General features: G+C 36.5%; 1 protein-coding gene across 2 annotated transcripts in view; it reads right to left on the reverse strand.

The window, feature by feature from the left end:
• The window catches only part of ERBB4 (erb-b2 receptor tyrosine kinase 4), a 1084887-nt gene that overhangs the window by 47079 nt on the left and 1019922 nt on the right, over positions 1 to 17886 (reverse strand). For both annotated transcript variants that reach the window (XM_057304520.1, XM_057304522.1), the window contains exons 21-22: positions 2706 to 2861; positions 88 to 163 (exon numbers count right to left, since the gene is read on the reverse strand). In XM_057304520.1, the coding sequence (XP_057160503.1) occupies positions 88 to 163; positions 2706 to 2861 (232 nt within the window). The remainder of the gene's footprint in view (positions 1 to 87; positions 164 to 2705; positions 2862 to 17886) is intronic.

Here is a 17886-nt window from a genome sequence, read left to right on the forward strand (position 1 = left end):
AAATAAATTGGCTTAAGATACTTTACATGAGCCTAATATATTTATTTTTGCCTTAAAACCCTTAATTGGCAAGGAAGATTTATTTACCGTAGCTCCAAACATCACTCTGATGGGTGAATTTCCTGTAGTGTATACACTCCAGAGCCATCCATTTAATTGGCATCTGAGAAATAAAAAGAGAAATAAAAAGTGAAAGTTTTATAGTTATATAAAAAGTCATTCCTATATTCATTTCCCAAAATATGAGTCTCTGGGCTTGCCTCAATTGTATTTTTTGATTGTGTATTTTTTGTGTGTATGGAAAATACAAAAATGATAATAATAATAATAATAATAATAATAATAATAAACATGCTATTTTTCAATACAGAGAATGGCGAATTGAAATTTATAAAATTCTTAAAGTGAATTAACCTAAAGATATATTTATTTTTAAAAACTTCATAAACAATTAAAAGTAAAATAGTATCACTTTCTATAGTTGTTAATTAATGTTCAGCAATTAATTCGGTTACTAGTTAATATTATGACTCACAAGATCAGTTTTAAACATTTAAGACATGTGCTTCTAAAACTATGGTCTACTACGTTTTTCCCTCCAAAATGAGATTCCTTACATTTTCCTTTATTCTTTTTTACCCTCAGAAAATTTCTGACCACCAGTAAGATGGTCACTTTCTATACTTGCCCTCACCTTTTTCCTCTTAGTAATTTGGTCACTTGAAACCCCTAAAATAATGAAATCCGAAGTTAGGCTTGCTTTGTTCCCCAGCCACAAATGATCTCCCTTGTCTTGGTCAGCCAGTATTGAAAACATGTACCATTTTCCAACTAGGAATTATATAAAAGAATTATATAATTATATAAACAATTATATATAAATTATGTAATAATTTATATATAATAAAATAAATTATATAATAATTTATATATAATAAAATAAATTATATAATAATTTATATATAATTTATATATAAATTATATAAAGAATTATATAAAAGAATCTGAGAGGATCAGTACAAATCTATCGTCACCACAAGAAAAACAACTCAACTCACATACCCTGCTGATGAGGGGTCAGCAGAGTAAGTGTCAACTAGGAAGGGCAGCATTATATAGCTGGAAATATAATTAGATTCTACAGAATAAAGACAAACACTTCTACTTTGCAGTTGAAAGCTTAAAACTAAATAGGCCTTTGAAATCATGAGGTTCGCTGCTCACCAAGGTGACACCAAGGTAACTGTGCGACAGAATCATGGTATTCAGTGAAAGGGAACAGAAGACACACTGAAAGTGATTTCCCTATGGGCAAGGAGTTAGCCGACTTTATGGACTACGGACATTGGGTTAAAGAAGTAAGTTTAAATCACAGGTGGCTTGGTAAAGACTTAGTGGTTGCTAGGCGTTTAAAGCTATAATGAATCTTGCTTTAGACAAATCCTACAGCTGTATGTTCTTAAGACAAGTGAAGTCATGTGATTTATAGACTTCTACTGTGCAATCTTGTACTGAATTTCAAAGCTGTGGTCTCAAACTGCTGCAATTTGGTAGTAAACAGGAAAACAGTCTAATAAAATCAAGGGAAGATTAGGAAATACTGCAAAACGGAAGGTTTTTTTTTTTCAAATTTTTTTTTTTTGCCTTGTGATAGGATTTGAATATATATAGTTATATAAGAGATCATATAAAGTTATATAAAAATCATATACAAATGACATATAAAAATCAATGTTAAGCATTTGGAAGCCTCTCATTGAAAAATATTTATAATATATATTTGGATGGTTCATGATAAATAAGGTACACGATAAACATATTAAAATGACATATCGATCACTTTTTTTTGTTAGCCTGTGTTTATACGCCACCATAGGTTACGGATGCATTTGCTTATTTCACTTGGACTCTCCTGATCAAAGTTTTCCCACATTAAGCTAGAGGGACCTCCAGATGGAGAGGAGATATCCTCACTGTTTAGCCAAAAATGGCAGTCTAAACAGTGGGTTAACGAGAACAAACAAGAGCTGGAACTAGGGCCTGGGCTGAGACCATCTGGAAGGAGCACAGTTGTCAGGCAAGGCCGGAGGCTGGAGAGTCAGAAAAGCAGAAGAGGCAATGGTACTGTTAAGATCCCCAGGATATAGTAGCCTACATTCTGATGGAGAGAATCAGGAAATAAATAAAGCAAATTGGTCAATCATATACTACAGTAATGCTTAAGAAAATAGAGACAGATAAGAGGAATCTGTTGCTTCTGGTGGAAGAGGATTAGAAGCTAAATAGGATGATGAACTTTCCAATGAGTATGGTTCTTGGTAGTGGCCAGGCTTCTCCTTAATCTATGAAACGATAGTTGTGTCTCTCTCTAGTAGTCAGTCCTGTCTTTTTAGGATCAATGAAATAATTTCTATGTCCCTGGATTAAAGTGTAATTTCTAAATTGCCTAAGGATCCACCCATTTCCCAATACTGGATGCAACATAAAGACCACTAGAGACAAACTGCCTTATTTTGGCTACTTTTGAGAAATGGATATTGGTGTGTGTATATATTTGACCATGGGTGAGAGAGAAGGCAAATGGTAGAATTGAGATTTTACATTTTCATAATGTCAGACTTAGGGGCTTCTTCCTATAATATGTAAGAAGATAAAAGGATATCATACTATATTTTCAAGCAATATTGCTCTAAAAAGATACCCACCTTTCCTCCATCAGCATTATACTCTTTTTCATCTCCTTCTAAGAGTCTGGCTAGTCCAAAATCTGTGATTTTCACATGGTTTGGAGATTTCACTAAGACATTTCGGGCTGCCAAATCCCGATGAACAAGCCGTCTTTCTTCCAAGTACATCATTCCCTGAAAAACACCAAGTTCCAGAAAGATAGTCAGTTAATGCCTAGGCTTTTCTATTTGTCTAAAAAGCAGTTTCTTAGCCTTTAGTTGCAAGTGCTTGATTTCTCTAAGCGAAGCCAAAATCCTGGAATATTTTCAAAATTAGGAAAAACCTGGGATAAAAAGCAAACCACAAATAACTTTCGGCCTTTTTCCCCTAATATCCTATAAAGAATGAATTACCTGTACATGAGCTAAATGTTAGATCATTTTTTTTTTTCTGCAGAGACTTTATACTCTTTTGCAAATACTTTCACTAGTGAGGAGTACATGTGTCTCAGTAGAGAAGTTCATGCACACTTGGACTGACCCACATATTTCTAGTTGTTTTCTTCTCAATAACTCCTGCTTCCCGTCATCCTCCCTGCACACACCTGCTCCAAACAAAGACACCCATCCACAATTTTTTAAAAAACATTTTTTTAAAGATTTTTTAAATTTATTTATTTGACAGAGAGAGACAGCCAGGGAGAGAGGGAACACAGGCAGGGGGAGTGGGAGAGGAAGAAGCAGGCTCATAACAGAGGAGCCTGATGTGGGGCTCGATCCCGGAATGCCGGGATCACGCCCTGAGCCGAAGGCAGACGCTTAAGGACTGAGCCACCCAGGCGCCCCTAAAATATATTTCACATGAAGTTTAATGGTGCCAAAATCACCATCATAGATTCTACCATGGCTGAAGAAATATATTATTCTTATTAATTATGCAAAAAACGAACTATAGAGGTCTTAAGTCTGTAATTTTTTTTTTTTTAAGATTTTATTTATTTATGTGACAGAGAGACAGCCAGCGAGAGAGGGAACACAGCAGGCGAGTGAGAGAGGAAGAAGCAGGCTCCCAGCGGAGGAGCCCGATGTGGGACTCGATCCCGGAACACCGGGATCACGCCCTGAGCCGAAGGCAGACGCTTTAACGACTGTGCCACCCAGGCGCCCCAAGTCTGTAATTTTTTAAAATGGCTTCAACGATATTAGTAGTCATTATAAGAACCCACAAGTGAAATTATGTTGCTTATAATGACCCTGAAATTAGCCTTTAATATGCTTTCGTCATTAAACATACAGGGTAATTAAAAATAAAATGTATTACTGATTGCCAACAATTATATATATCCACATATACCCGTATATAGTCACATATATATTCATATATATTTTTATGTATATATACGAAATCCATAGAAGCAATGAATATTAATTATACTTTACCCGTAGGGAAACTAAGAGTCATTAAACATTAGCCTTAACTAAAGGTTGATGTAAAATTAAGGAAGTAAACTCGGAGGCCTAAATTAAAGTGATATATTCTTATTGAAGTGTTGGAGGAATTCTGTATTCGAGGATTTCAGAGGTAGAAAAAGTTGTCATTCAAAACCAAATCAGAAGGGGCGCCTGGGTGGCACAGCGGTTAAGCGGCTGCCTTCGGCTCAGGGCGTGATCCCGGCGATCTGGGATCGAGCCCCACATCAGGCTCTTCCGCTATGAGCCTGCTTCTTCCTCTCCCACTCCCCCTGCTTGTGTTCCCTCTCTCGCTGGCTGTCTCTATCTCTGTCAAATAAATAAATAAAATCTTTAAAAAAAAAAAAAAACCAAATCAGAATTATTAGAAAATGGTTAAAGCATACTCTCATGCCAATTGCAAATCAAAGCTGTTGGTAGTTAACATTACAATTGCAGGACTTTGAAGGATTAAAGGTTGCTGATATCAAAACAAAAGCTGTGGAAAACAGACAAATCACACAGGTAAAAAAAAGAAAAAAAAATATGAACTGTATACCCAGTATAAAGAGAAGATTTCTTCAAACAGCATCATAGGCCAAACACTATAGTATAAATGCCCATTATACATAACCAGTGGAGATACTTCCTGATACGGTCCAGCAGTTGGGTGACACCATTTGTATTAGTGTTTTCTGAAATCAGTCCACAACTGAGATTTCTAGGGTTTGATCCTCTTTCCTAAACAGTGCTTTCTGTTTGCGTACGCCAACTTGGAAATTCCTAGAATAAAGTAAATCTAAAAACATATAGCCTTTATATGACTTAAGGGATCAAAAAAGAGACTTATGGCTTTGGAGATAAAGTTTTTTCAATTATTTGCCCTCAAAGAAATGTCCATAAAAACATTCATCTTTCCTTTCTTACCCCCTTCACTATGGAAAGTGTGTTGGTAACGAGTCAATATTCAGATCCACACATAATGACGGAACACACGTTATGTTCCAGGCACTGCGCCAGACTTCAGGGAAACAAGAGTCAGGGAAGATCGTTCACGGAAGGAAGACATAGCTATTAATGCAGTGGGCGGACATGGAATACGGACTTGAGTGAATCGTTAGGATACACGTAAAGGCACTTAAGGAGAGGTGTAATTGAGGATCATCTGGAGTAGAGCCTAGCAAGTGTGCATGAGAGAGGAGCCTTCAGAGAGATCCTGAGGCCTAAGTAAGGTCTGAAAGATGTCTACCAGTTGGGCAAGGTGAGGGGAAAATTGTTACAGAGAACACCCACAGGGGCATCAATACCATGGTGCACTTGGACGAAGATATGTGATTTGGTATTTCTGAGTCATTATGTATAAAGGCAGGAGAGGGGCGGATGGTGAGGCTGACAAAGTTAAGAAAAGGCTCAATTCAACAAGGGCCTCTTATGTGTTGTGGTAGAGAATCTGAGCTTTGCGTCTTATGCAGTATTTGATGTGGTGATGCAGAAACTGTTCTAAAAAGGAGAGCAACACAATTATCGTTGGAGTCTTGAAAAAAAATCACCTGGTATATAGACAAAGGATTGGACACAAATACAGCCGAAGTTGGGAGCCACTGCTATAATGTAGAAGAAAAGTGATGAGATGGAAAATGATGAAGGCTGCAAACTGGCAGTCCATGAGCTACATTCATTTTATGCACATATTTTTGACCCCCACACTGGGTAACTTTCAAACATCCTCTTCAGCTGATGACTGGCTGTATGCCATTGAGGGCACCCTCATCTTGCCAGGATCCCACCACACTCACTATTACTACCCACGAGTTCATTTATGATGCTCATCTAGCCCCTATGCATGAGTGTCTGAACCTTTAACTAAACTAGGCCAGAAGAAATTTCAGGGAGAGGACCATTCCGAGATACAATTTGACAATAAAATAACCATCCTTGGTAACTGAATAATGAAGAGGAGGATAAATTACGAATGATTCTGCTTTCTGACTTTCTTAATTTAGGTGGATAATAATAAGTCCTTTAACTAAATATTATCCTAATACAAATAATAATGATATATACTACACCAATAGAGAACTAATATTCACCAAGTAACTTAAGACCCTAATGACACATTCTATGTTATGAGAACTACAGAAACTCCAAATATTCTTTGATATTCTATACACAAGTCCTTAGCAGGTGATACACTACCATGGACCTCAATTCCATTTGTCTATAAAAAATGTTTTCTTCAAAATAATGAGAACTCAATTCAGGAAACAAGATGATAATTTCTATATACTTTCCTCTACCCACCTGACAATGATTAAAAGAAATAAAAACAGAAGCACCTGTATTATTACAGGTCACCAAAATACATTTGTATGGTTGCTTTGTAACATTGTACAGATGCTTTTAAATCATTAATTAAGACTGCTACCTTAGTCCTACTTTCACACCTACATGAGTGTTGAATCATATATGGATTGCTCACAATAGGTTTCTCCACATCACAGTCATTAAGATAGGATTTTCTTACCAGAAGATCTCATTAGAGTCACATTCTCTGCTAGATTCCTTCACAATAAAATCATTCCTTAAATCAGAGTGTGATGCAAAGAAGGAGACAGTTACTAGAAATAGCAGTGACAAACTGGATGATGTCCCTTGAAGTTTAAAAATGATTAAAAAGAAGGGCCCTTCATATTGATAGAAGGGTGCTGCGCTGGTTGAAAAGATACTTACTCTGCCTTGTAGCAACTGCCCTGTCCTTGCCACGCCAGCTCGGGGGGAGTACGTTATAGGGATACTAACATGGACGATAACCACCGCTAACATTGATTGAATACTCAAAACATGGCAGGTGTTAAACGAAATGCTTCTACATCAGTAGGTTAACTTAATCCTATGAGATGCATACTGTTTTCATCCCATTTTAAATATGAGAAAACCAAGTCTCAGAGAGGTCATTATTTGCTACAAGTTATCTTATGAGTGATAGAACTGGGATGATCCCTTGCTGTGGGGCTCTAAAGTCTGCACATTTAAGCCTACCCTGTCTCTCGGCGGGTCATGGGGTCACGTGGGCATGTAGAAATTAATGTACACAATGAAGTCATATAGCTTTAAAAGATCCTAGTTCTTTTGGAGCAAAATTGTTATGTTTCTGTGAATTTCAGGGCATAATGCAAGTGACTGACTTGTTTGTATTTATATCTAAAATTCAGCTAAATTATAGAACCTTTTCTAATTGGCAGGAATTTGATTCACATAAATTAGAAACTTAATTCTTGCATTGGCCACAGGATATGCAGGATGGTGGAGTTGGTTTGACTGTAGATTCTGGGGTCAATTGCCTGGCTCGAACCCCAGCTCTGCCACGTTCTAGCTATGCGACTCTGGCAAGTTAATTAACCTGGCACTCACCTTTGTCTCTAAAATGGCCATAAAAGCACCTATATCACAAATTGTTGTAAAGATAAAATGTGTTAATATATGTAAAGCACTCAAATAGTAGCTGCCATATAGTAAGTGCAGAACATGCAAGCTTTTATGATTTTTCTACAGATAGCAACAGTCCTAGTGTGAACAAGAATAACTTACCCCCATTAACTCGAATTGCTTATTTCAGAAAATCTGTGAACCTCAACTAATATATTACAGTAGGAGTTCAATAAATGTTTACAAATGGTGATACATATACCCACGACCAATCCATCATGATTAATGTGTAGGTACAAATTCCAAATAATTACTGTTCAAAGTATTATTTTAGTCATGATTCACTTGAGGGTACTGTCATATAAAAAGAAGGAAAAAATAGGGAATCTATTAAAAGATTTGGTGACCCCCATAAATACATCACAGATTCAGGATTTTAGTAAGGATAAAGGTCATGAACAATGGCCTTTAGGTTGAAAGTTTTCAGTGCTGCAGAAAGGGTGAATAAAAGAGTAGATTTGCTATGCCAAAATATCTTTTATCAGCACTGAAAGGAGTTTTTCATAGACATGTTTTAGGAGCATTTTGTCTACTTCTAGACCCAAGTGCTATAAGTCTGATTTTATTCAAACAATTCAGAATATACCATTACCTAAACCATTCAGTATTTTACCATTTTTCATACTTGCTCAATATGCTATAATGAGTTTGCAAAGAGTACTTACTTATTTTCTGTTTTGCTTATACCTCCTAAAAGGTGCTTTAATAAATACAAACTAGCTAGGGAAAGTTACTTTGCTCTGACTTTCAGAAATGCACTTTAATACAAAATCCAAGGATAATTTTATTACAATTGAGTTTAAAGTTTTAATCTCTGGTTAAAATCGACTCATCTAAACTGCTCTATGGAAAAATATCAAAATATCGCTATTGATAAACACCTACAATGACCTTCTTTTCAATCTTACGATATTTGAATCACAACTGTCTAGCAAAAATGCATTCTTATTATGTTTTAATCCAATGTGAAAATGTATTCTGCCCAGCTGCAGGAAGCTAACACAAGTTAAGAGAGACCAGACTGTTTTTGACAATAAATATTTGCTTCCCATATATAGGCCATGTGACAATTTCATCAAACACGTGTGGAGCTAAAAATTTCAAGCTGCAGTCAGCTCTCACAGGCATTAATCTCTGGAGTTAGCAAGAGTACACTTTTTTTTTTTTTTCTGTTTTCATTCTAATAACCTGAAGCTTTTTTAATAACACAGGAAGCTTCAGGATAGCTAGCTTCAAATGAAAATCACTCCTCTTTTCTACTTTTCATTCTAAAAGCAATTCTATGCCTGAGGGAAAAAAAATCCGACTATAATGCTCTCTACTGTTAGGGCTAAAGATACGAGCATGTTCAATGGGAGAAAGGGTCCGTTTTGGATGAAGTAACTGACTTTATCCAAATAGCACATGAAGGGAAACTAAGGGGGTTCATAATTAAATCAACTGAGGAGTCTTTTCAACCAAAGAACACTGGTTCACAGCAGCAGAGAAAGAACACAGAACTAAATGTTGGAGCTAGAAGTCCTGGACATGCTGTTCACTAGGCTTTTGACCTCAGATACTCATTTCACCTCTCCTATAAAAGTGACAGATTGACCTAAATGATCTCTGAAGTGTCCTCTAGCTTTAAATTTTTATTCCATGATAGATGGAGCTATACAACAGATCTATATAAAATATTAAGTTGTGGGCCAATAAAAGACACAGAGAACAGTAAAGAAAGACAGAGTAGATGCCTCCCTTCCATTGTGTAGTGAGAGCTGTGAATATGTTTTAGTAAAAGTCAGTTTCATGCATTCAATGTTTAAGATAACAGACTTTAGAAATAAACCCCAGCTCTTAGTAGCTCTGTGTCCTCGGTCATTTATTTGTGTGTTTCAATTTCCTCATCCATTAAATGGGGATAATAATAGTATTTACCTTGAAGATTGTCTTGAGGGCTCAATGCCTTCATGTTTGTAAAACACCTAGAACATTCAATATTCTAAGATATCATGTATTTTCAAAATAAATAACTTCAAATTCAATCCTCTTATTAAAAATACAATTTGACTACTGTAAGAGAAAGAAAAGATAGCCAAATGAAATACCTACTGGCTACTCAACACTGTTAGGTGAAGTAATTTCTGTTTCTCCCTCATTTGTCCCCAAATGTTCTCCTATTATTCTTTGCAGAGGAAGAAAACCAGATTCACGTGGCTGTCCCAAACTAGCTTGGAGTTAATACTCATGGTTCATTCTTACATCTTCTGATTGCACCTATGATCTTCAAGAAACTTGAAGGTTAGGTTGTAGTTCATAAGGAGATTCTGAAATATTGAGGGCTAAATTGATATCAGCTTAATAATGTGCAATAAAAACAATACTTGTTGATACTTGAAATGCATTTTTCACAAAGTCCCACTAATATATTTGAGTGAGAGTGTGTGAATGTGTGTGTGTCACAGGCACACATGCATGTAGCAGGTGCTGTGGTGTAGCGCCCAGAAACTTCTTCAGGACCAACAGACTCATAGGGGAGTGTTGGCAGCAGGTAGCTCTCAGCTGCATCACTTTGGATGCTTTGATAACTCCAACTCAGCTGCTGCTTTGTTGGGGGTTTTGCCTTCTCACAGAGTCGGCCCACACCCAGCAACTGGCTGATGCAGTTATAAAGTCCATCCCCCCATTAGATGACTGTGAAGAGCTATTCCAGTTCCAGGGCTCTCTTCTAAGATTGGATGAGATCTCTGTTGCAATTTCATCACATCAACTTTTTCCCTCTACCTAATATGTTTCATTGTTTTACAGGTATTGCCCCTGAGGACACTGGCCAAAAAAACTTCCTGCACACAAATCTGTTTTAGACATTTAGACATTTCTAGGAGCCAACTTAAGGCAATGTGTGCAACTTTTGTCTTTGTTTTCTTTTAGGAACTCAGGTATACAGAATTTTTAGTTAATTATACCCCATAATCCATTTGGGCTATTATCATTGTTCCCTATACCTTCCACCCCAATGCCATTCTTCTTTCCATAGTAAGTATTCACAACAGTGTTTCTAATATATATCCTTCCAATTCATCATCCATGTTTTTTTATTTTTATTTTTTAAAAGTTGGTTTGTGTTATTTTTAATACATAAATAGTATTGTACACTAAATAAAACCATGTTTTACTTATTATACTTTTTTAGATTGAAGCATGATGCTATACAAAATCCACTTTATTGCTTCTTATTGCATTAAATTATATCCACAAAGTCACAAACCTATATGCGTATATAACACAGGCATACACATGTCAATTTATTGTCTATGCCACACTTGATGGGCACTAAACGTACCTCCATCTCTTTGACACTACAAACAAGACTGAATTGAACACTACACCATGTGAAATGATATAAATTTGTTTAACAATATGAAAAAATCTGTTCAGTACTAATTTTAGTGTAGGAGAATCTAGACAAACAAAAATAGTAATAGTCGCTGTGGAAAATGCAAGAGGTAGAGGTTTTTTGTTGACTGAGAACACTGAAATCATATGAGGAATACAATATAACTGCACATGTTATCATTTTATATTTTTGTATGTATAAAATAGTTAATATTTATTTAAGCACTCTGTGCCAGGGGACTGTTATAAGTGTTATGTATGTTGGAACTCGCAAGAACCCAATGACATCTGTTCTACTATTATTCCCATTTTAAGATGAGGAAATTGATGCACAGAGAAATAAAATAAACTTGCCCGAGGCTGACAGTGCAAGACAAAGCTTAGAAAGAACCAAGATGTGACTGCAGGCAGCTTGACTCCAGAGGCAAAAAACTTAACCATTACATTATACGATCATATACATCCAACTATAGTCAATAGACTCTAAAACATGTATGAAACTAACAAAGACAACATACCTAATTGAATGTTATATAAACAATGGGTGCTCTAAAATTTCAATAGAGAAAAAAATTCTTGTACATAATAAACAAATCTCTTTAGTTTTGCTGGGTTCCCCTAGAATGGTGTTTCCAGACCAGCTACTTGTGAATTCAACTGTGTATTTTCCACTGTTTGAAGATTGCCTGACATTTAACTATTATTCAATAGATATTTGTAGTTGGGTTAAATGAACAATAAGACCAAAGTTTTGTAAGGCTGTCCAGGCCGTAGCAATTTTTCTTTATAGTGTTAGTAGGACAAATTTAGAAGTCTACAATGTTTATGATAGGTAGAAAAGAGCAAAACCTGCAGCACTGGGGACCAAACCCAATGATGATATTAGCATACCCCGGGGAGTGAACAAAGACAGTGAACGAGGACAGCATTTACAGATTCCTGAAGCTGGCTGGGAAAACAGATTTTTTTTACATCTGGTTCTCTACATTTTCTTCAGATGTTTCTTCAGAAATTTTATTTCCCGCCCTTCACAAGTTTTTGGAAATTTCCAGTGCAAGAATTTGCAGGACAGCCTGCTTGGGCCTCAAAAGTCTCTTAAAGAAACAAAATAATAGTAATAAAGAAAGAAACAAACAAACAAAAGATAAGTTAAAAAGCATGTGTGAGAAGCCACTGCTTTCCTACCAAATAAATAATGGGTGAAAAAGCTCATCTGCCTGGATCAAGAGAATACTAAACATGCTATCGTTTTTCCTTCTCACTGACCTCTTGCCAATATGATTACAAGGACAGGAGTGAATTGTATAGTGTCCATGCTCTCTTAGAAAAGTATACTTAAAATAGATTACTTCTGCTCCTTAGGCAGCCGATCAATAAAGATGTGGATTGCAATGAGAACAGAGATGTCTGTGGGCTGTAGTAGTTATCCTCTGTGTCTCTTTAGAAATTAATTAAAAATCAATGAAGTGTGCAAACTATTAATACAGCAACCTCTAGATTAACTGATAAAAGCTGAGCCTTTTCTGAGCATACATATTGTGCAAATACATTCAGACACTATAGGGAGGAGGTTGAACATCTGATGCCTTTGTTATAATTGAGCAGAAACAAAGCTTGAGCTTTGTTCATTCATTCCTATTATTCTTTAGTTTCACAGGGCTGCATACTACTGACTGAAAACCATAAAGTTTAGTGGGTGGGAATATGTGCATACAATTTTCCTTCTTAAGACAATTATATCAATTTTAGGAGGTATACTTATTACAAAGCAAACTGTTATCATACAGAACTAAAAATTTCAGTAATTATTTTTTTAAAGTGTGGTTTACCCATTTATAAGTCCAGGCAGTTGAGTTTATTTATAACCACTGAATATTTTAGAATAAGTTTCTTTCCTTGAAAAAAGCAAAATTCCTAGAACCCTAGAGGCTCTCATGTGATTTGAGCCAATTTTGTGTCCACATATAACATATCATTCAATTAAGTTCTGCCTCTTATTCGGATGCCATGGACCTGGGCCACCTCTGCAAAAGCTTACCCAGCACATGTAAAGCTTGCAAGGGTGGTACCCACATACTCCCTTCTGGAAGTCACCCAGCTACTTTCCATCTGCCTGCTCTCGATCCAGGCTCTTCTTGTTCAGGTTCTTTCCTTCTTAAAATTCTCAGAAGGATTGGAACCAGGGCTTTCGGTTTTCATTTCAATCGCTTACAGCTGATTTGGAAGCCCATTTTGATGCATTTCCTTTGTTTCAAAATTGCACTCTCCCTTTGACAGAATGCTAGGGCTTTGTCTCTAGTCTCTGTGTATGGAAATAAGAGAAAAAGGATTCCTAATGTATGCCTTGGCTCATTTTCTAGCCCAGCGTCACCATAAAAATACCAGATATCGCCTAACAATAAAAGAATGGTCTATCTGTATTTAAACTGTCAGGAAGTTGTGATCTGAGTTTTGCTGTTTTCATAGTTTGAGGATACATATGGTGTCATAGTAATAACACAAATTTCACTGTTTCTTGGCCCAACCTGTCTGCAGAGCATCTGTAGCTATTTGTCCCTTAGAAGCTGTTGGTGTTTCCAGATATTTCTGGGGTTTCCCCAGTGAGACTCACTCAGGTTCCTGAATACTTTCTGGGTATTTGATCCAGTTTGATCTTTCTCCGGGCTTTTCATTGATATCTGCATCCTTTAAACTTGCAGCTGGAGCCGCTGTGGAAATGCTGCTGTCTTTCTAGTGGCGGCTCTCTCTTGGTGCTTGAGAAGTTGCAGCTTATGATAATTCTAAACAGTGAATGATGCCCCTCCAGCCTCCTCACCCTGTGAGATCACTGCCTTAGCGAGCTTTACGCGCTCTTGAACACGTGCCGCAATTTGCACCTAGCTACGTTAATTACTATTCTTGAGACCCTAGCCTCAGATAGTCCCCTTAAAAACTTAGTCACTGACTTTAGCTCCTGACTCCATAAGGGCTCAAACTTAGTCCAAGAGGTAGGCAGAGAAGACTAATACATCCCTCTTTGTTTAATTCTCCTCTTCGATCCCGGGCACTTTTCATCATCGCCTCATTTCCCAGGGTCCTCTGATACATCTGCACATGCGCACACATGCTGTCACGTGCACGTGCTAACCCTCCTCTTCTATCTATCTCATAACTGAAAAAAGTCTTCAAGCAACTTGACTGTCACTCTAGCTTCTTTTCTTGGAATTCCTCATTTGGAACTCCATGGCTCAAACCAACTTGAAAATGCTGTTGGCTCTGTTGTCTTTGCACATACAGCCCTTAACCCGGAACACCCCCTCACCACACACGTTACGCTCCTGCCATGCTTCAGATGAAGACTTGGGTAAATCTAATAACTCTCTCTTAGATCACAAATCAGCTGTCATTTCCTCCACAGCGCCTTGCCCCAGTGCCAAGGAGACCATGTCGCTCTATTAGATGACCTTATAATGTCCCATTTTCTCTACCTATCATCTATCTTCTATCATCTATCATCTATTTAAAACTAAACCCTGAATTTATCAAGTGTTGTTGTGAAATAACTTTCTGTGTAAGGCTAAATCAAAGTTACTTTATAAAGCAGAAATAACATGCACATATTTATAAATTAGGCTGCATCTCCTATGCTCAAGCTTCAGAAAGACTATATCGCATATTATAGTCAGTTTTAGCACTTTCAGGTGAAGAGTAGAAAAAGACTCAAATACATCTCACTCCCAACTGAACACTCATCTACTAAACTGACTAGTTTGTAAAATTATTTTTAAGAGAAACACCGAAGAGAGGGATGGAAGTACAAAGCTATGTTTTGGCTTGTTCAAATCCTAAAAGTCAAAGTTTTAATCTGACCACCTTTCACTCTTTTGTTTTAAACCCTTATGAGTCCTTAACTCCCTGAAGCTGCAAACTGTGTGCTCCTGCTGAGATGACTTAATTCAGTTTGATCCTTCTCACATTTACCGATCTCATCACATTGGAGACAATCAATAAATAGTAGTCGATGGATTGATTTCCCCCTCCCTACTCCATCTATTCATCCATATGTCTTCTCCTGCCTTTCAGTCACGGGGTTAGAAGAGAAGGAAATCCCAGCAATAATAAATATACTCACAAACAGATAGTCTTATAACAGTTAAAACTAAAGGGAGAAGAAAAAGGATAATATTTAATATTATTGGAAGTAATTTTGTATTATTAGTCATTATTTTTATTATACCATCCCTTTGCTCTTTTGAGATATTAAATATCTGCTAATTTTCAGGCTTACTTGTATATGTATTATAGAGTGCTTAGTGAGTATTTTGACTTCCAGAAAACTTTGGGTTTTTGTGCTAAACACCATCTGTTTTTCTACAAGGTCTGAAAACCGAGGTGCTGCTCATACACGCTGCCGAAGTAGAATTTGAAAGCTGCCCTCTTCATTTGCACCTCTCTCCCGCTCACAGATTTATGCAGTTAATACTTCACATGGGGGAAAAAAATAGCTGAAAATACACATCACACAAACCATGCTCTAAAGAGTCATTCTCATTCCATTCTTGTTCATGTTTGATAGCTGAGTACAGTATGCGTGTCAGCTTTGAAACAAGACTTCCCAGGCTTCAACTTTAGCTCACCCATTCACTAATGCAGCTGTCTGCATGACCTTAGCTATGTTAGTTAGTCCCCCGGTTTGCCAGTATCTTCATCTGCAAAGTGGGGATGACAATAGCACCTTTCTCATAAGGTTGTAAGGAGAATTAAATTAGCTAGTGCATGTAAAATTCTTAACACAGTGCCCGGCAGTAGTGAGCACTCAACAGCGGTACTTATTACTACTGCCCCATTTGTCTAGCACCTTGCTTATAGATGGTTCTCATTTTTAAAAATTTTAGCTTTTGAACAATTTATAATTTTCTCAGGCATTCTCAAGCAGACTTTATACTTAGAACACAAAAAATTATCTATCAACCAACAACCATGCTTTTATATTGCTGTCTTTCATACAACAGTTTAATTTCTTTTTTTTTTTTTTTTTAAGATTTTATTTATTTATTTGAGAGAGAGACAGAGCACAAGTGGTGGGGAGAGGCAGAGGGATAAACAGACTCCCCACTGAGCAGGGACCCTGATGCTATTCAATCCCAGGACCCCTAGATCATGACCTGGGCCGAAGGCAGACACTTAGCCGATTGAACGACCCAGGTGCCCACAACAATTTAATTTCAACAAAACTTTGCTTTGTGCTTATACACTTTCATTTCTTTGTGTAATTATCTGAATGACACTTCATCTTGATGTCAAAATAGAGTGGAAAATGAAAATGATAAAACTTTTCTCATGAAATTAATAAAATTTAGACAAATACAGCAATCAATAAGGATGTTGAAATGAGCATATCTTCAACCACTACTGTATGTATACTCATTAAACTTAAGTTAAATGACCATGTATTTGTTTTTAAAAGAGGAAAACTAAAGTATGTGGAGAAAAAGCTATAAATACTTCACTAAATGAGGAGTAAAGGTGTAGAAAAGTGAAATATTTTATGATACTCTCAAGTGATCTGTATTTTTTTAAATTTTATTTTTAAGTAATCTCTATACCCAACATGTTACTTAAATTCACAATCCCAAGATTAAGAGTCACATGCTCTACCAGACAGCCAGGTGTCCCTCAAGTTATCTGTAATTGAATTCCAGCTATAACATGTAGATCTATTGTTCACATTTGAGATTTCCACTTTTGCCTCTTTTATGAGTACATTATGCATAAAAATTGGGGCCACCTTATATTTGTATATATGTATGCATATTCCATTAGGTTATAGACTACTAAAAAGAATAGGAAGAAAGATCAAGTGTTATTTATTTCCTCTTGATACTTTTCTAGCTTATTGTGCATACAATATTTTTTGTGTATACAGTTCACTCTATATATACTTGAAAAAGAAAAAGGAAGTTTCCTTGTTTCTCTCAACAGTCATCTGTTGAATAGCTATTATGTGCTTCTGGGCACTCTGCTAATACTTTTACATATAAAGTTGACAAAGGGTTTCCTTCAAGTTGTTCAGAGTCTAGTGTGAGAAATATACAGGGGCACAATAGAAAATGTACAGGAATTGTTCTGAACATGCAGAAAAAGGGAAATGAGTGAAGGTCTCACAGAAAAGGTGATGTTAAGTGAAAAGTAGGTATTTAAATTTTGGGCTATAATATAGTAAGACTATTCTAGATAGGATAAAAAGTATTAAAAACTGACAGTCACAACCAAATAAAACAGAGTCCTAAAAGGTAACGGTATGCTTGGAAAAAAGATACGAGAAGTTCTATGAGGATGGGACATAAGGTGACAAAGGCTAGAAGTGCCACAATTGTCTAACTTAATTGTAACTATCTAATATGATGTACAAAGGAGCCATGGAAAGTTTGGTTGAAACAAACAGACATGATCAGATTTGGCAGTTAAGTGAAGAATAAATACGGGTAAAAGAGACTGGAAGGAATCAAGGAGATTGGTTAGGATGTTATAATACTAGCCCAGATAACAGCAGTTTAGGGTTTGACTATGACAGTAACTTGGAGAATTAATTTTAGGTTGAGAGCAGCAAATAGAGCTTGGAGCTTATCACTGAAAATAAAGCCGTAAGACAAGGTGAGAGAATGCAGTTTTTCCAGATCAAATTCAGGAAAATCATCACTGTTAACTGAGAGGGTAAGACAAAAAAAAAAAAAAAAAAAAAAAAAGGCAAAAGTAACTAAAAGTAATGGTCAGATTCACAGAAAAAGAAAAAAGACAGACCGGTACTGGGGAACAAGAAGGAATTTCAAGGTGAAGCTGGGGACAGTGTCAAGTGCAATAGAGAGGTCAAAAAGGATAAATGAATGGAGATCCTTGAGTTTGGAAATGGAAATACTGGTGTATTAATCAT

The sequence above is a fragment of the Ursus arctos genome, unplaced genomic scaffold (assembly GCF_023065955.2).
Source record: "Ursus arctos isolate Adak ecotype North America unplaced genomic scaffold, UrsArc2.0 scaffold_1, whole genome shotgun sequence".
NCBI classification, from domain to species: domain Eukaryota; kingdom Metazoa; phylum Chordata; class Mammalia; order Carnivora; family Ursidae; genus Ursus; species Ursus arctos.